Source organism: Galleria mellonella, unplaced genomic scaffold (genome assembly GCF_026898425.1).
Source record: "Galleria mellonella isolate WM207_F2 unplaced genomic scaffold, CSIRO_AGI_GalMel_v1 utg109, whole genome shotgun sequence".
NCBI lineage: Eukaryota > Metazoa > Arthropoda > Insecta > Lepidoptera > Pyralidae > Galleria > Galleria mellonella.
The window spans coordinates 1,632,452-1,653,008 of NW_026441972.1; the positions used below are offsets into that span (position 1 = coordinate 1,632,452).

At 34.6% G+C, this 20,557-nt stretch overlaps 4 protein-coding genes across 4 annotated transcripts in view; 3 read left to right on the forward strand and 1 right to left on the reverse strand.

The window, feature by feature from the left end:
- The first annotated feature begins 206 nt into the window (after positions 1-206).
- On the forward strand, positions 207-13,129 carry LOC113511316 (transmembrane protein 234 homolog). The gene is made up of 5 exons (XM_026894942.3): positions 207-571; positions 6,250-6,362; positions 10,850-10,992; positions 11,712-11,874; positions 12,473-13,129. The coding sequence occupies exons 2-5, from the start codon at positions 6,347-6,349 to the stop codon at positions 12,538-12,540; spliced, it is 390 nt and encodes a 129-aa protein (XP_026750743.2). The 5' UTR covers positions 207-571; positions 6,250-6,346; the 3' UTR covers positions 12,541-13,129.
- Positions 578-4,125, forward strand: LOC113511313 (uncharacterized). The gene is made up of 2 exons (XM_052892130.1): positions 578-1,793; positions 2,125-4,125. The coding sequence occupies exon 1, from the start codon at positions 702-704 to the stop codon at positions 1,746-1,748; it is 1,047 nt and encodes a 348-aa protein (XP_052748090.1). The 5' UTR covers positions 578-701; the 3' UTR covers positions 1,749-1,793; positions 2,125-4,125.
- On the forward strand, positions 6,369-10,826 carry LOC113511315 (three-prime repair exonuclease 1-like). Its single transcript, XM_026894941.3, has one exon. It carries the CDS (start codon positions 6,394-6,396, stop codon positions 7,240-7,242), a length of 849 nt encoding a protein of 282 aa, XP_026750742.2. The 5' UTR covers positions 6,369-6,393; the 3' UTR covers positions 7,243-10,826.
- A 3,312-nt stretch (positions 13,130-16,441) lies between the features above and the next one.
- Positions 16,442-20,557, reverse strand: part of LOC113511252 (uncharacterized) — a 202,857-nt gene continuing 198,741 nt past the window's right edge. Inside the window, exons 25-27 of the mRNA XM_052892420.1 lie at positions 20,284-20,544; positions 18,827-19,471; positions 16,442-17,014 (exon numbers count right to left, since the gene is read on the reverse strand). Of these exons, the coding sequence (XP_052748380.1) occupies positions 16,809-17,014; positions 18,827-19,471; positions 20,284-20,544 (1,112 nt within the window). The 3' untranslated portion in view covers positions 16,442-16,808. The remainder of the gene's footprint in view (positions 17,015-18,826; positions 19,472-20,283; positions 20,545-20,557) is intronic.

A 20,557-nucleotide genomic window follows, 5' to 3' on the forward strand; every position in this document is an offset into this window, starting at 1 on the left:
ATAAAAGAATTAAAATATCTAATTTTCGTCTTCCCAAGGTAAAAATTGAAAAAGAAAACACAATAATTTGAAATTTTATTATTATTCTAAATCTTTGGCACTCTTCTACGTTTTATAATTTTGAAAAGTGAAAACATTGAATGTATGTTTAAAAGTCATTTCAATGAATGATTGATTGACTCATTTGTCATTATTTAATTTAATATTTTTTAGTTTTTTTTTTTTATTTACAATTATTTCATAATATTTCTTATATTTCATTTCATTACTCAATTCTGACTGAAATGCATACACAATATTATTGCATTGTGTAAAGAACTGTGCATGGAATTTATTAGTGACAAACTATTAATAGTTGCTTAATCGTAATGAGCATTTTTTGTAACATATCCTACAGAATCAGGTTCTAAACCCTGAGTGGACTTGAATTCTGTAGTCAATAAATATTAGTAAAGTTATAAAAGATACTGTAGTCAACTGCAAGCTTAAAAAAATTCGAATCTTTATCAAAAGGTTATGTGTCAACTGCAAAACAAAACGAGTAATCGCCGAAACAAGTGTTTTATAATCAGTGAGTTTTTTTTATTGTGTTAAATTTTTATTTATAAGTACATAAATAGTCTCCGTACCTATTGGTATATAAGTCGAGTGTTTCGTAGCTTTATATTGCATAAACATTCAATAACCGGCAGGGAACCGAAATGGTTAGAATTACGTCGTATGTTTTCGTTGATATTGAGACGACGGGTCTCCCGCACGAAGAGTTAAATAAGACCAAAATAACGGAAATCAGTATGGTTGCAGTGCAAAGGGATCACATTTTAAATACGAACAAGGGTTCTCTACCGCGAGTGCAAAATAAGCTCACGCTGTGTCTGAATCCACGTAGAATGGTAAGCCCCGCCTCTGGAGAGATTACAAAGCTGTCTAATGAATTACTAGAATATCAGCCGTCATTTGATTTAGAAGTACACGCTATATTAAACAAATTTCTTAACATATTGCCTAAACCAGTATGTTTAATAGCATACAATGGTCACAATTTCGACTTCCCAATCATAAAAAATCAGTTGGAAAGACTAGGTATGAAGTTTTCAGATGATTTGTATTGTGCAGATTGTTATCATGGTTTCTATGATATAGAGAATCCTCCACGGATCGAGAATCAACCATCAAAAGGTGATACCATAGACAATGGACTTACAGAGAAAAATTTGCAGAAAGTTAGGCTGGTAGATGAGGAAATTAAAGAAAAAAAAATTAAAAACCATGTACAGACGTCATCTGATCCAAAATGTAGATCTAATGTAATAAATGGAGAAGCAATGAGTAGTAATACAAGCAAGGGATTTAGTAATATTTACACAAGTGATATAGATGTTGAAGAATTTATGGCATCTATTGACGAGACAGATTTTATTAATGGAAGTATGAATATGAAACTTCTCAATGAAAGCACTCCAAAACAACAAATAAAGCCAGCAACCGGACAGAAAAGAGTTATGAAGGCTCGCAGACGACTTCCGTGGACTGAAAAGAAGCCAAAGTTTTCTTATAAATTAGGAGATCTTCATGAAAGAGTATTTAAAGAGACTGCAATAGATTTACACTGTGCTGAGAGTGACTGTCTAACAGCACTCAAAATTGCAGTTGCAATATCTAATAAATTTGTACAATGGACAGAAAAGAACTGTGTATTATTTTCTGAAGTGAACACAATGACTCCTGGGGTGCGCATTGGTGATTAGCATCAATTTGACCTTACTTAAACATTGTGTATAGTACTTCAATGTGTAAGTATCTTGTCTAAAATAATTGCTTTTATAATGTGAACATTTTATGTTTGAATATATTGTATTACTTATAATGCACTATATTAGGTTCACATTAACTTGAATGCATGATTTCTCTAACTTTGATTGTACATTCTTGAAATGGTCACCATAACTGGAATGGTTAGGATATACCTTTTTTTTTCTGATGGGTGAAAATGGTATGGTAACCCCGCCTGTGTTAACGGGATACGCTGGCGGAGCACCAGTGAAGGGTGATAGATGAGAATGAAAACAGGCCAGTTAGCCCATCGTGATGAATTCATCAGGAATTAACCATGATATTTTCCAGGGGAAACCGCGAGGAGGTCGACGTGGTTGGGTATATTGCAATAGCAAGCAATGGGATTCTCAGTCTCCATTACTAACAATCGCTTTCCCCCCGGTTAGGATATACTGTACACCATTGAAATTATGTAAACTCTATGGAAGAGAAAGAAAGTACACATTAAATCTGCTATACTCCCCATAGATTATTAGATTGTTTTAAATATCTAATATATAAGAATATAGCTTACCTACTTACAATTGTTTTTTTTCTCTTGTAATATTTAATTAATAAGTGATATTTATAATAGAACAAACAACTGTAATATTTGAATTTCTTTCAATATATTTAATACTGATTTATGTGTACTTTTGTAGCAAATTTTTGTAATAACTTTTTTTTTTTTCTAAATTATACCAAAGACTAAGACTGATTGTCTTTTATAAAAAATAAATTATAAATTTACTTAAATTACTTGACTTTAAATGATTTACTTTTTAACTGACTATTGAATAGGTGCTAAATAATTATATAGGATAATTTTATTATTTACCATAGCACAGCATGATATTGTATGAGTCTACTGTCATGATATACTATGAGATATAACAGGAAAGCAAAATGTATGTAATTGTATGACCAGAGGGTGATTTTGTACAAAAGTCGTTTGCTTGTGTTCCATTGCCTCTGTCCCATTAGTGTTTCTACTGTGAAACAGTTGTGTTTGCATGGCTGTGTTTCGGTTTGAAGGGTGGGATATGGCTGTGAATTTACTGGGTACAGAGGAATAACACCTGAGTCCTCAGGAATGGCAACGCATGGGGGGTATCATGGGCAAAACGGTACACTCTGTTATGTCCATATATTATATATAAATATAAATACATCCAAATTGAAAAACTTCTTCATTTTGAAGTTGAGTGATTACATATGTATACAGCTATATTTTTCCATATGCATGTTTTTCAGCTATTTTTAGTATATATATATTTTATATTCAACTTAGAATGGCAAACAAGCTGACGACCCACCTGATGGAAAGTGGTAACCGTCGCCTATAGACATGAGCAGTACCATGGACATAACAGTACACACACACTATACACTAAAAATAGCCAAATTTTATACATATAATATAAATTCTAGTGAGAACAATTTAATTATTAAAATCCATTCATTGTTTTTAATATGGTATATTCTAATGATATTGTGCCCTGCTATGGTAAATTATAAAAATGCCTAATGTGTACTATAAATACTTTTCTGATTACTGTTGCATTCTGATTATAGTTACATTTCATTACAATTATTAAATAATTGTTTTTTGATTATGTATGTAAAATTAGCTTTTATACTTTCTTGTTGCATGATTTATGGTTTATTAGAGATGGGATTTAATGCCATTGTTTAATTATGATAATTTAGCTGAGTTATCTGATCGTTTCAACCAGTGGGCGTACCATGAAATAATTTCAGAAATTTTGAGGCCTAACAAAACAAATTTGATGTTAAAACTTCATAATATATACAATTTAAAATGGTTAAAATATCGTTAATTTAGACTATTATAGTAGGATTTGTGATGAAGGAAATATTAAGCTCTATTTACTGAGTCAATTACGGTACGAACAAAACACGAAGTTGATCTCAAATGTTTGGGATTTTATTTCATGATAGTTCCCCATGTTACCTGCACGACACATCGTGATAAGTTATTTAGCATAGTATATGTAAATAATTGCATTAATTCTAATTATGAAATGAAATGAAATGAATTTATTTTGCTAGAATGCAGGTAATTTTAGATGATAGAGGTAATAGAGTAATTTTAGATGATTAATTCTATGTAAACCATGAACATGTATAAAAAAACATTTATTCCATATTTTAATTATACATGTTTTATTTTTATACTTATATACTTAGTTTTTAAAACTTATCTCAACTTTGTTAGTAGTTTTTAATTTCGAATATAATGTTTATTTACCACTTTTTTTTTAATAAATATTCTTTATTGGAAAATATATAAGGTTTTTATTTTACCATTCTTATGCACTGTAGTATGTTGTATCCTGCATTTTTAACAAATACCCTGATTAGAACTAGAGAAATTTATGTTCATCAGTGGGCAAATGATAATTGAAAGCATGATTTTCTTTCGACTGATAAAAATAGAATGATAGTCATTTACCAGAGGGAGATTTTGTACAAAAGTCGATTGCTTGGATACCTCTGTCCCATTCGTTTTTCAACCGTGAAGCAGTTGTGCTTGTATGGCTGTGTTTCGGTTTGAAGGGTGGGATATGGCGTTAATTTACAGGGTACAGAGGAATAACACCTGAGTCCTTAGGAATGGCAACGCATGGGGGGTATCACGGGTGAAACAGTATGTGTGTGTACTGTTATGTCCATGGTACTGCTCATATCTACAGGCGACGGTTACCACTTTCAATCAGGTGGACCTTCAGCTCGTTTGCCATTCTAAGTTGCATAAAAAAAAAATGCCTGCGCTATTAGTAAACCATATAAATAATAATTTCTACAGTATTAGTACTGTAGAAATACTAGTAAATGATGGGTAGGTGAGTAGGGGATGATGAAATTAATCATGCGTTATGAATCGCTCACAATGGTTTCCAGGAATGACCGCGTAGTGGTCTACCTAATTCAGTATGTGTAGCTAGCAGTTGGCCGTCGATTCACGTTACTGATCCCCCCCCCCTTCTACCCTTCCATTAATTGCACTCTAAAAGGATCAATATATGAATATATTATGATGATTATTTTTTCCTCCCAATCGGAGTCTTTGTCAAAAAAATAGTTACTTCTTTTTATACCACTAAGATGGCCAACAAGCACACGGCCCACCTGATAGTAAGCAGTTACCGTAACCTATGAACCATTACGTGCGCGATGCCAACCCAGAAGAAACCTCTTTACCCTTTTGAAGAACCTCATTCCGTAGTCTTTTGGAAAAGCTTCTACTGCTAGTTCCATAACTTGAGCGTTTGTGGGAGAAAACATCTCTGAAACTACGTTGTACGCGACCAACTAAGCTATAAGATATGGGGGTGAACACCATATAAATGGCACGATGGTAGAAAGTGGCCGTCGGCATCACATTTGGGCTATTCCTCTGGGTACAGTTCATTGTACAAGTTGGCGAGTTGGCAACTGCAGTTGGGTTTTTGGTGATGTTTTAAGAGCGAGGGACCCATCTCTCGACCATTAAGTTCCTTACGACATCTACAGAAAAGGAAGGGGTGGCCCATTCTATAACGAGACATGGCATGGTAATAATTAAGTATAACTACTTAATTATAAATAACTTGTGTGAACTTTTAAATGCTATAATTAATATATAACAAAAGAGTGACATCGTATTTTTCACTCTTTAAACTTTGGTAAAGACCGAATTCGTCTTTTTTTTTTTTATACAACTTAAAATGGCAAACAAGCTGACGGCCCACCTGATGGAAAGTGGTAACCGTCGTCTATAGACATGAGCAGTACCATGGACATAACAGAGTATACTGTTTCGCCCATGTTACCCCCCATGCGTTGCCATTCCTGAGGATTCAGGTGTTATTCCTCTGTACCCAGTAAATTCACGCCATATCCCACCCTTCAAACCGAAACACAGCCATGCAAACACAACTGCTTCACGGTTGAAACACGAATGGGACAGAGGAATCGTCTACAGGAATTACTTAAAATACAGTTAAAGATGATCACGTTTTATTAATTCACTGTTTTACGCATTTATACTAAACATTTATGGATAGGCCAGAGATAAAGAATAACCTGAATTACGTATCGTCATAAATTTAATTGATGTCCAATAAAAAAATCATAATTGGGTCATAAAGACACATAATAACAAAAAAGAGCCGTTGAAATAAGAAAAAGACAAGCTTCCTCCACCTCCTTTTTGAAGTCGTTTAAAAATAACGGTTCCCCCTGGAAACCATCGTGATTGATTTATTATTAGATTCGTCACGGTGGACTAACTGACCTAGTGCATCCTCACCTATCATCCCTCACTGATGCCCCGCCAGTGTATACCGATAGCGCAGGCGGGGCTACCATTCCATTATCATCCATTAAAAAAACAGTATGCGTCATATTGATAACGTTATCTTGTTACAGACAGCCGCGCCGCACGACAAATGTCCTTTATATGGAAACTGGATTAAGTTACTCAGCAGTTTACAAAAATCGCTAAACAGAAGCACCAGTCACCGTCATGCTACAAGCTATTGGTAAGGATTAATAATTTTTTTCTATTTTACAATGGTTTGGGTGGTCACATACGTTTTTGTCGACATCGAACCAACTGGTTTGCCGCCAGAAGAATTGAATAGAACGAAAATAACAGAGATCAGCTTTATAGCAGTGAGTAGGGACAATCTGATGGACACTCAGCCCGGTAAATGTCCTAAAATACTCAACAAACTGAACCTGTGCCTCTATCCACGCAAAATGATATATCCCGCCTGCACTAAAATCACGGGATTGTCCAACGAGATTCTAGAACACCAGCCGCCATTTAATTTGGAGGTGTATGAATTGATCGAGTCGTTTCTAAATATATTACCGAAGCCAATTTGCTTGATTGCACAAAACGGGATGCATTTCGATTTCCCTATACTGAAATATCAGTTACAGAAACTAAATGTGAGTTTGCCAAAAGATTTATTGTGCGCCGATTGTCTCCATGCCTTTTATGACATTGAGGTCATTAACCGAGAGTTTGTAAAGAAATCGATAGATCCAGATGTTGATTTTCATAAAAGCGATCGTATTGATAATAAAACATTTAAAAATATTAATGAAACTACACCTGAACAAGTTAAAGATAGATATTTAGACCTGTCTAAAGAAGAAAGACTGAGTAAAGCACGAAGACATATGCCTTGGGACGGTTATAACAAACCAGAGCTTTCTTATAAATTGGGACGTATTTATGAGAGGATTTTCAATGAGAAGCCAGTCAACCTTCACAGGGCTGAAAGTGATTGTATCGTGGCCCTCAAGATCGCAGTGGTTAAGTCTAGAAGATTTGTCCAATGGGTCGATGTGAACTATTGTTATTTCTCTGAAGTAAAAGCAATGACTATAGGAGTGCCTTTAGGCTATTAAGCTCGCATATGTTGTATCGATGTAAGCAGAGATAAATGAAAAGCTTTTTACTGTAGATTTAAGCTAAAAGAACAAAGATCAAGGAAAAGTGATAGATAGAACAAAAATTAACGAGTAAAATGGTTTCAGAATGCATTTAACCAGCATATTATTTTTGGATGCTTTTACAACGTTTATACTATTCGAGTTATGTAGAAGAATGAGCACTCGCTTGCTTGGTTTGAATATATCTTTACGTTTATCTCTATCAATCAATCAATCAATCAATCATCTTTATTCATATACATCTGTTACAGATACTTATGATACGTCAATCTATAATTATAATAATTACTATAGAAAATAATATTGACTTAAGTGAAAATACAATAATTACATTTACAATACAATTCACATTAATACAAAATTCAAATCCATGCAGTTTTGTCATTTAAATAGTCATTTAATTTATAATATGCTTTTGTACAGAGAGTCCTTTTTATATACATATGTCTTAAATTTTCTTTCATTTAAATGTAAAACGTCATCTGGAAGTTTATTATAAAAACGTATACAGTTCCCCATGAAGGATGTACTGACTTTTCTAAGGCGATAACAAGGAACATTCAATTTGTTTTTATTTCTTGTATTGAAATTATGTATGTCACTGTTATTTTTAAAAAAGATTTATATTTTTACGTACATACATAATGTTTTCGTATATATATTGCGAGGGAACAGTAAGTATACCTGTTTGCTTAAAATATAAGCTTGTCTTTTTACACTCTAAATTAATTAATGTTTCTTATATTAATATCATTATTATTATTATTTTTACCTGTTATAAAACGTGTCGCTAACTTAATACTTATATGTTACATTATATTTAGGTGTATATTATACATTTGTTTCTATTTATATAATTTAACACTATGTTCCTTTGTTAGCTTTTTTCTACATCTATCTATCTTCACGCTAAATCTCTTGCGGGGTAGACGGTACATAATTGAAGATACATACATACATATCTGTCACGCCTGTCTCCCATTAGAGTAGGCAGAAACAATGGAACGTCAAACGCTTCGATTCAAACAAACCTCTTTCGCTTCTTCCACACTCATCAATCTTTTCATACACGCTCGCCGGTTACGGGTACTTTTAATTAGACCCTGATTAATAATATATTAATTGGATATAATAAAGGAAATATTGTTGCAACCAACATTCTCCCACCTTGTCTTACCTTAGCCACAGTGACAAGCTCTGTTGTTATCACCAATCCGTCTCTTTATAGAACGTCATTCATTCGCATAACTTCTCTCTTTCTTGCTTCCCGAACACATGAATAAGGATATGACCCATTCTCTTGAATCACTCTAACTATTAAAAAAACTACATCAAAATCTGTTGAGTAGTTTCATAGATCTAAGCATATATAGGGCCGTACAGACGGTAAGCGACTTTATTCCATACTATGTACCTATGATATAAAAATATATAATTTAGCACTAGTCAAAATTTTGAATATTTATAACTATGAAAATTATTTAAAAATTAAAAATAACTATAAGAAAATAACTAAAGACTTGATAAATAACTTTAGGGATTATACTATAGGAATTTGTTATTGTAAAAGGTGGTGACAGTGAAAAATATGTATAAATGCAATATTTATAACAGAATAATATGTTGTTATAATGTATACAAGTACAGTGTATGTACTTAAAAGAGTTTATATAAATATATTAAATATAGAAATCGAGAACTAAATGCCAAAGTAAGAGTATACCATAAGAAATATATAAAATTAAGTGCCTATTGTCAAAATGGTCACTAGATATACTGTGGGTTTTGACATATATATACATATATATATATACACACATATATTCTTTATTGCACTACTATACAGTAACAACAATAAGTTAATAACAATGTTAGCAAACTTATCTCTAAAAGAGATCTCTTCCAGTCAACCTAACACAGTGGCATAGGAAGTAGTGAGTGGGCAGTAGTAGTGCTAAACAGAAGTTAAAATAAATATTTACATAAATTATAAATCATAAATTATATATATATATATATTTTGTTGACATTTGTTTGTATGTCATTTGCTTAGCTTTCTGAAGCTATTACTTAAGGATATAAAAATATTGTGCTTTCATAAATCGTTTGGCCGACAGCACACTTGCAATGCCGCTGGTGTTATGGGTGATCATGGGCGGCGGTAGTCACTTACCATCAGGTGAGCCGCATGCTCGTTTGCCCCCTGTGTTATTAAAAAAAGATCCTATTGTATGCATAATAAACTTGTACCTATAATTAAATAATAATAAAAGTCACAATTTTATTTAAGCGATTAAAAAAAAATATGTTTTTATAATAATTTCTTAACCTGTACTCGTTACTAACACATTTATAATTTGATTTTTATATAAAAAGAAATTAATGGAATTGATTTTAAAAAAAGTCGTTTTATGTATTTTAAAAAAATTACTGAATTTTGGCTGTAATTTTATCGTGTCTCAAAAATGTGGTGCTAGTCAAAAATAGCTATCAATAATTGTGATTTATTACGTATTTGTTATTCAAAATAGAATAATTTATTAACTTAAATAAAGTATACTTTAACTCCCTACAACGCTTCATTCCTCTTTCAAACATAATTACATCCTAACACACACTTTTGATTGAAATAAAAAAAAAAACTATTTTCAAGAAATAATGTACATGGCAAAACGTTTGCGGGGTCAGCTAGTATATTATATAATATAAAATTAATAATAATATATACCTATACTATGTATTAGGTATTATTGCAAAAAAAAAATAAAGAAATCAAAATTTTAATAAGTTAATTATAAACACAGATTATATTTTTTAGTAATAACTCTACCAATATTTACCATATATGCCACCCACGGTTCGATTTTATACCCATATTTTTATATTTCAATGTTTCATAATGGTATTTATATTAAACTGGTAATAAATTAACTATGTTCCCACATAATATAGTTTATATATATATAATTGTATTTTTTTTTTAATAAAGTATTAATTCTCAAATAGACTTTTCTTCAAGTGTGAGTCCTCAGAAATGGAAACACATGAGGGGTATTATGGGTGAAACAGTATACTCTGTTATGTCCATGGTACTGCTCATGTCTATAGGCGACGGTTACCACTTTCCATCATCAGATAGGCTGTCAGCATGATTGCCATTCTAAGTTGCATAAAAAAAAACTAAAAAGTAATCTCCATGAAAAATTCCTAGGTACCTACCTAATCTTTTAATTAAAAATACAGGAATTACCTTTGGCAGTTGTAGTTTTTTTTTTAATTAATGATAATGGAATGGTAACGCCGCCTGCGCTGTCGGTATACGCTGGCGGGGCACCAGTAAGGGATGGATGATAGGTGAGGATGAAAGCAGGTCCGTTGGCCCATCATGACAAATTCCACTAGAATTAATCACGATAGTTTCCAGGGGGAACCGCGTGGAGGTCGACCTGATTATTTATTGATTTATCTATAGTAAAAAGTTTACAAATATATCAATGGATAAAGGTTTTGTAAACTTTTTACTTTATCTATGCCTTCCTCTCCAAAAAGTCCTTTGTTACAGCCTTACTAGTGCTGACTGGTGCATTATGGGGATGCACCAATCCCTTCATTCGACAAGGCACGAAAGGCCTCCGAGATGTGAAGGCGAAAAGCAAGTTGGGACAAGCTTACGCTGAGGTCGCCCATCTGCTCAGAAATTGGCGAGTATGTACCGAAAGTAAAATGAAAGCAAGAGAGGGAAATGTTACAATAGATCTTAGTGGACGATTTTTTTATACCACGGAGGTGGTAAACACGCATACAGGCTGTCTGATGGTACCCCCCTCCCGCTTCTTACGTATATCTATGAGAATGGTACTTCAGGATCGATTCTAATGTATCATCGCTCCAACTTGACACTGAACAATAATCGTACAACCCGCCATAAACTAAAATTTCATCCCAACCATCTGGACGAGTGGCGATCCTCCGCCGTGCGTTTTTCAAGGCGCTTTCTCCCACGCACAACCACTCTTTGGAATCAACTTCCAGCAGCAGTTATGGGTGAAAATGGTGTGGTAACCCCGCCTGCGCTAACGGGATACGCTGGCGGAGCACCAGTGAAGGGTGATAGATGAGAATGAAAACAGGCCAGTTAGCCCATCATGATGAATTCATCAGGGATTAACCATGATAGTTTTCAGGGGGAACCGCGAGGAGGTCGACCTAATAAGGCATATTGCTAGCAATGGGGCTGTCAAACTCCATTACTAACAATCCCTTTCCCCCCCAAGGTTGGGTATATTGCTAGCAATAGAATTCGCAGTCTTCATTACTAACAATCCCTTTCCCCCCTAATAATGGGATTAGAACCGGTTATGCGGGACTACCGGTTAAAAATCACTGCCATAAATGTATGTAGATGTAATTGTTTCTCGGTGTAGTACATAGTGGCGTGGATAGTGAACCAAAGCGGGTCGCTGGCGTACGTGGCGGCGGTGCGGCGCGCGCCGCTTTCGCTGGCGGTGCCGGCCGCCAACGGGCTGGCCTTCGCCTTCACGGCGGTGGTCGGCGCCGCCGCCGGTGCTGAGCAGCCGCTCGACAGAGGTACCTTCATAATACTCGAATCCTTATATCCTCGTTGCGCAACGAAACTTTATCATTTACAAAAAAAAAAAAACAGATTCTGAAAATAATCGCGTTTGAATATTTTTTACGTAAAAATCGATATAGCTTCTAAATGCTATCAAATACATTTGTAGGAAGAAAACATAGGTTAATAGGTTTAATAAACTACGTGTAACCTCTGTCCCATTCGTGTTTCAACCATGAAGCATTTGTGTCTGCATGGCTGTGTTTCGGTTTGAAGGGTGGGATATGGCAGTGAATTTACTGGGTACAGAGGAATAACACCTGAGTCCTAAGGAATGGCAACGCATGGGGGTATCATGGGCGAAACTCTGTTATGTCTATAGTACTGCTCATGTCTATAGGCGACGGTTACCACATTCTATCAGGTGGGCCGTCAGCTTGTTTACCATTCTAAGTTGTATAAAGTTCTAGTTGTTACTAGACCAATTCATATATTTGTATTATAGGAAACTCAAATCTGCCACCATTGAACAGTAAAGCAGTACGTTAGGTTGCTGGACCACAAAGTTCATCAAATTTTTTTGTAACGTAATTTTTTTTTAATCGATTTCAGGTTCAATTCTGGGTGTCGCTCTCATCGTTGCCGGCACTGCGTTATGCTGTTTAGACAAGGCTGGTTAGGGTGACTTGTCTTATTTTGATATGTTTTTGGATTTTGTATCCATAAATCAATGTAAGGAATGTTCCAAATTTACGGCAGCTCAATTTCTGTAAATTAGTAACTCCATCTAGTGATAAATAGTCGAACTAATGTATAAATATTCTACACTAGATGTCGCTATATCGAATTAATCGTATACACTTTTTAAGTGCTATTTTATATTTATATAAAGTAAAATAATAAGAATGTTACCGTAAACGAGTTTTCATGTTATTTTATAATATGTGAAAAAGTTGAAATATTTATTAATTAATGACATATTTAATAATTTGCTTGGCTATCATTCCAAATGTTATTAAAAACACAATAATGAGACCGAATGTGTGGCACCATTATCTACATTTATACTTTAAATTGATAATTTGGCGAGAATATTATTTTATGGACCTTCTAAAACAAAATTTTACTAATTATAGTGCATATATTCCTTAGATTAAACATTTCGGAGCGATACCAAATTGAACATTTAATTTAAGATGTAGAGAACGGTGCTACAGAATCGGCTTCTATTTTTTTATATTGTAAATAAATAAAAGGCATGTATTTATACCAAGTTTTATTATTTATTCATACCCTAATATCTACAGTCGACATATCGAGCGTACGCCTCGAATCCCAATATTGCACAAACAAAATTCTCTTTATAAATATAATTATGAAAATAGGCACTGAAAAATACAAGCATTTATACAAGAAAATAGAAAATTTTAAAGTGATTTACTGGTAGAAGATATAAGTGGCATTTTTATTGCATCCTTTTTGAAGTTTTTGAGCATATTCTACAAAAACGAGATGCTCGATTCGTTTGTATTACTTTTCTGTGTTATTTTTCCAACTCTAAATCGTTTTCAATAGTTGTTTAACCAATCGACAGGTCTTACTTTCGTTTTGGCGCCAAAATCCTTTTTAAACAATTAAAGATGCGAATCTTTTTTTTTATACAACTTAGAATGGCAAACAAGCCGACGGCCCACCTGATGGAAAGTGGTAACCGTCGCCTACAGACATGAGCAGTACCATGGACATAACAGAGTATACTGTTTCGCCCATGATACCCCCCATGCGTTGCCATTCTACGAAGTACTGTTAAGTGTTATGTTGTGTATTTGGTGTTAAATCCATGAAAGTTTTTCATTTATCAAAAAACACCTCCATATCTTATGTCCTCTTGAAAAAATACCAACATTTTACATAATAATTTATTACAATAAGAGAATTGTTACTATTCTAATTTAGAAGCTAATTTTAAATGCCTCTTTGACGCATTAATTGCAATAAACCTATAAGTATATTGAACGCAACGGACAGGCGGACGCGAGATCGAAAATATTTAATAAAAAAACAAACGGGCGGACGCGAGAATAAAAATATGGACTAAAAAAAAAACAAATTATGATGTTGACAAAACCGCATGTAAAGTTTTATTTTTTAATGGGTGATAATGGAATGGTAACCCCGTCTGCGCTATCGGTATACAATGGCGGGGCACCAGTGAGAGATGACTGATGAGAATGAAAGCAGGTCAGTTTTTTTTAATGGATGATAATGGAATGGTAACCCCACCCGCATCCCCCCCCCCCCATGTATACACATAAATTATTATTATAACTTACGAATGTTTAATACATTCGGATTTAAAGTTCATGAATAGAATTCACACGCGGCTACCTGTCCACTTTGCTCTTTACTTAACATCAATATTGTTAAATATATACAATAATATAATTAAAAATAATTAGGTGACCGTTTTAAAAAATAAATTTTGAGTATACAGTTTAATTTGAGTACTAAAAGTATAATATTTATTAGACGACGTACTCCAAAATGATACCACCTTTATAGTTCCACTAGTGTTTTTTATATTTATTTACATAACAAAATTATATTTATAAAAACATTACACGAAGAGATACAAGAATGGTATGCAAAAATTCAAATCATTCTTTTTCTTTTTTTTTAAATATACTATATGGCTTCTTTCCAGCCATGACCAATTATTTTTTTTTAAGTATGTTTAGTAGATAGAATAATGAAATTTCGATTTAAACCCAAGAACTTAAGGTGCATTATTCTATGTGCTGTTACATCGAAACATTAAGGAGTTCATCAAATGATCCCTTTACCTACTTATTGAAGGATTTAAAAATGTACACAAGTAAATATAACTAGGTCTGGTTTTAGATAAATATTAATACTACCTTATCTAATTAATAGTTAAAAAGTTAAAAAATTATATTACATATGTAATTTTTTTACAATAATAAATTAATTATTATTATTTAATATTAATAAAATGACTTATATACATGATCTAATCTAAATATGTTTCCATCATCTGTCAGCTCTACCAATATTGGACACGGTAGGTACGTTATCGCTATCGCACACCTACGATAGAACGAAACATCAATGTGCAGTGGTATTCATGTGACATTATTATTTTTATTAACAATAATATCACCTGTGACAAAATCAAAAAAGTGATTTTCATCAGTTATTATTTGCGTTTGGATGTGAAATATTTCATAATAAAAGCAAGCGAATATACACTTTAACGCAGTGTAATAAAATCTTTATTCACTCACTCTACGAACTAGTCGGCTGTGTGATATGATTTCACTTCACTGCTAACCGAGCGCAGCCGACGACTCACGATTTAATCCGAATACAGCGACAATCTGCGACTTCATTTAGAGTAATTTTTAGCATTCTATATGAAGCGAAGTGTTTGGAATGATGTATGATTTGGCGTAGCATATGAAATTTCACTTGTGACATGAATATTTTCCAAGCTGACTGCGTTGAAGTCAGCCCCAATTGAACCCAATCGATTTCGAGTCTATATAAGGGAGATATTTAAGAAAATTTAATATAAGAGGGCTTTTTAACCCATCTTTGCAAAATGGTTCCACCATCCATCCATCATAACATTATATGCCCAAAAATTTAATAAAAGAACAAGTTCACTTTAACTTGATCGTGTCTGGATACTTTTTTAATGTCCATTGCATAAAAAAAACATATGTGTAATTTTTTTTTTAATTTTCCTTAAATTTTGAACATGAATTATATCACCTTCATTTATTTCACCGATAAAAAAAGTCATGCAAAGAAGGGTTAAGACCAATAAACAAAAACAATCATTTTTAGAAATTTTATCTGTCTGTCTGTATGTTTGTTTTGGTATCACACAAAAACTACTGCATCGATTCGGATGCAATTATCACAGTTGTATTTCTAAAGGTCTAACTTAAAATCTCGTATTTGTTTATCGTAAAAAGACATCTAGAAGTAGTCTGTTCCATTGGTTTTTCCACTTCGGAAATTCACGTATACAAAGCAGCGGGCTAAACGCTAGTTTTTTTTTGACGGGTGAAAATGGTATGGTAATCCCAAAGCCTGCGCTAACGGGATACGCTGGCGGAGCACCAGTGAGGGGTGATAGATGAGAATGAAAACAGGCCAGTTAGCCCATCATGATGAATTCATCAGGAATTAACCATGATAGTTTCCAGGGAGAACCGCGAGGAAGTCATGGATTGCTAGCAATGGGATACTCAGTCTACATTACTAACAATCCCTTTCCCCCCCGGCTAAACGCTAGTTAGCTATAAAAAACCTTATTTGAATGGAATCATGGACATGCTTTGGTTGGGTCTCAAATTTCAGACAGATTTTCATAGACAGGCAGATTTATACTTAAATATTATTATTATAAAATAGGGATGTGTATATATATATATATATATATATATATATATATATATATATATATATATATATATATATATATATATATATATATATATATATATATATATATATATATATATATATATATATTACGATATCTATATACCGGCACGAAAACGAATATTTTAAAAGTCTGTTATTCAAAAAATAATATAGGAAAACAGATTTTTAACATTTTTTTTTATACAACTTAGAATGGCAAACAAGCTGACGGCCCACCTGATGGAAAGTGGTAACCGTCGCCTATAGACATGAGCAATACCATGGACATAACAGAGTATACTGTTTCGCCCATGATATCCCCCATGCGTTGCCATTCCTAAGGACTCAGGTCGGATATCTATTCGAAAATAGATAGCCGACCGATATATGGGCGATATCGAAATAGGTGATGACCATCCGCCATCAATATCCAGAGAAACCCAATATATATAGATATCGAATCGGTATCCATATTACTCATGATTAAAGGGAATCAACAGTTCCTTATCATCTCGACGGCAGCGGTCAGCCGCTGTATCGAGAGCCTCAGGTTATTCTCTTCCACAGCCAAATTCTGACGTTCAGCGAGCAACGCGCGCGCCCTCTCGGAGTCCCTTGATGCGGACCTCGTTATGTGCGCGCTTTCCACTCGCAGTGACGTATTGCGTTTGTGCAGTTCGGCTATCTCTTTTCTTCTCGCTGGAAATTAAACATATAGTTAATAGTGAGGAAGGATTCTACTAATGTATTTTTTCCAATTATGGATAGATATACCATCTCTCGAATTTTTTACTATAATACCTACATTATAGTCACGTGTGATCCCGGCATATTCCTTTTCCGTGGGTACCGTAAATGGTGACTAAGGGAGACCGAGGGATGGGCAGTAGCTTAAAACATCTCCTAAGCCAAACTGCGGTTGCCAATCTTCCTGCCAAGCGTAGCAACTACTGGCAATACCACTTTTTAATTATTTTTCTTTATACAACTTAGAATGGAAAACAAGCTGACGGTCCATCTAATGGAAAGTGGTAACCGTCGCATATAAACGTGAGCAGTACCATGGACATAACAGAGTATATTGTTTCGCCCATGATGGGGGGTCCCATGCGTTGCCATTCCTGAGAACTCGGGTGTTATTCCTCTGTACCCAGTAAATTCACGCCATATCCCACCCTTCAAACCGAAACACAACCATGCAAACACAACTGCTTCACGGTTGAAACACGAATTGGACAGAGGTGCCCAAGCAATCAACTTTTGTACAAAGTCTCCCTCTGGTAAATCACCCAAGGCGGTTGTTGTTTAGCAGTGGACATTTAAAGGCTGATATGTAGATGATGATAAAAATACACACAAGTCTCAATACATTATATCTAACCATTCATATATCTACTGGATATACTGGAGTTTCTTTGCGTAATAGATTCCAAAACGGGGATATTGGCGAAAAAACCAAAGCAACCGATATAGCCCGAAAAGTAAGCAAGCTGAATCGGCAATGGGCTGGCCACGTCGTTGTAGGAAGTCAGCGCATGCAGGTGGTTCCTTATGGCAGTCTATGGGGGAGACTTATGTTCAATAGTGGACAAATAATGATTTAGATGATGTTGATGGTCCACATATGTGAACATTCGTGCTATCACGCAAATGGTACCCTAAAACACTTGGTTTGGGCCCATGTTCGAAACTACCTCTTGAATAAAAATCAATAATAACATTATAATCATTTTTTTAACCCCTGTGTAGTGTATTTCGTAAAATAAAGTTTCTTTCTTTCTTCTTTCTAATCTTTTATTAACGAATATAGATTTTTGGAGGGGAAAAAGGATTGTTAGTAATTAGGTCTAATAGCCCCTTTGCTAGCAATATACCCTCTCAGGTCGACCTCCACGCGGTTCCTCCTGGAAACCACCATAGTTAATTTTTGTTAAATTCATCACGGTGGGCCAACTGACCTGTATTTATTCTCATCTATCATCTTCCACTGGTGCTCCGTCGTTGTATACCGATAGCGCGGACGGGGTTACCATTTCATTTTCACCCATTAAAAAAATATAGATTTTTGCCTTGGCTTTCAAATTGGGGTAACTTAAACCTTGAGGGGGGGAGGGAGGTTGTTAGTAATGCGGACTAATGAAGCTGCCATTGCTATCAATACACCTTGTCAACCTCTACATAGACTCCTCTAAAAACTATCGTGACCTGTCTTCTTATTTTCACCTTACTGGTTTCCAACCAGCTTATACCGTTAACGCAGGCAGGGTTACCATTCAGGGCCATAGCTAGACCCAAGTTTAAGGTTGGGCAAAAGCTATAATTAAGTGACTTCGAAAAAGTGAATCTATCTAATTTTCTTAGGGTCTTTAATTTTAAGGTAGGACATGGACGTCTCAATGTCCCTCCCCCATAGCTACGGCCATGCAAACATTCCATTATCATCCAATAAAAAACCTACTTAGCTATTTATTCAATGTCTTAATTTATATAAAAAAAAAATCCTTTAAGTACCTGCATCAAATTCTCTGTAGCTCTTCATGATGACATCTATACCAGGCCACGGGAATGCATCGTCGACTTGACAACTGAAGTTATGCGTTTTCTCAATATCGGTATCCACAAACATTTCTATGACGCCGGCTGCTGAACTTTCCGGTTCGTCCATCGACGTCGCCTGTGTCGACAGCGCAGTGCTCTGCTCCGGCGTCGACTTCAACGATATTATCTTGGATATGTTCGGTATATTTATTGCGGGATAATTCTGAAACGTCTGCTGTAAATTTACAATACGTTTTTGCATGTTCTCGCTGTCAAAACCGGGAGTTAAATCTCTCTTCCTTGTGTCTTGCCCGCTGAAAATTTTAACGCTTCTATCGGCCATTTTTGATAGACGATTGAGTTCTGAAAAGTTCTTCTCAGCTAGTACTCTTATACTTTCACCGTCTCCGTTACTCGAAAAGGAATCTAACCTCATCTTAATAAGGTTGTTATTTTCATTGACGCTATTCTTTATTTCGGTTAATAACTGCAGCTGACAATTGGGATCTAAATCCAATGGTTCTATTGATATTTTACATTCTTTTAGCATTCCTGCCTGTTGAACACCGTTTCTTCTATTTCTCTCTTTCAATATTTCTCGCCACGTTCTTTCGTATCCTGGAAACGAGAAATTAATGCATAAAAATCAACTGTATTTGGTATAAAATACTTTTTTTTATACAAATTAGAATGGCAAACAAGCTGACGGCCCACCTGATGGAAAGTACTAACCGTCGCCTATAGACGTGAGCAGTACCATGGACATAACAGAGTATATACTGTTTCGCCCATGATACCCCCCATGCGTTGGCATTCCTGAGAACTCAGGTGTTTTTCCTGTTAATACTGTTAGATGTTAGATCTAAATTTGTAATTTTTTGTTTATCAATTAAAAATTTTACAAAATTTCTAATCTAAACAATAATGTGGGATGGTGATAGGTTCGCCTTCATTATAATGACGAAATGTAGTAAGCGGAGTGTTGCACCCATTACAGCGGCAAGAATTGACATAATAACAAAGGACAAACCTTTTAACCTTATCTGAAACTACATTCGTAAAATTATTTGTAAAATTACATAGAAATAATTATGATTTCTTTTTTATACAACTTAGAATGGCAAATAAGCTGACGGCCCACCTAATGGAAAATGGTAACCGTCGCCTATAGACATGAGCAGTACCATGGACATAACGGAGTATACTGTTTCGTCCATGATACCCCCCATGTGTTGCCATTCCTGAGAACTTAGGTGTTATTCCTCTGTACCCAGTAAATTCACGCCATATCCCACCCTTCAAACCGAAACACAGCCATACAAACACAACTGCTTCACGGTAGAAACACGAATGGGACAGAGGTACTCAAGCAATTAACTTTTGTACAAAGTCTCCCTCTGGTTTTGTATTGTTATAAAATCGAATTTTACCTTCTTTGTACTGTGGTGACACTTGCACTAGCTTCAATTGGTTTAAGAACATTTGCTTTTTGTATGAAGTTATTGGACTCTCCTTTACTATGTTATTGTCTAAGCTTTGGGTATCAACGTCGATAGAGACATCAGTTGGTTTTTTGGAAACGTCTACCGGTAAATCTTCATTACATAGTCGATCTAGACGTCCCGCTGCTATGCACGCGGACGCTACAGCGTCCTTACTAATAGTTTTTTCTTGGAGTTCTAGTTTCTTGTCTGTAACATTTCA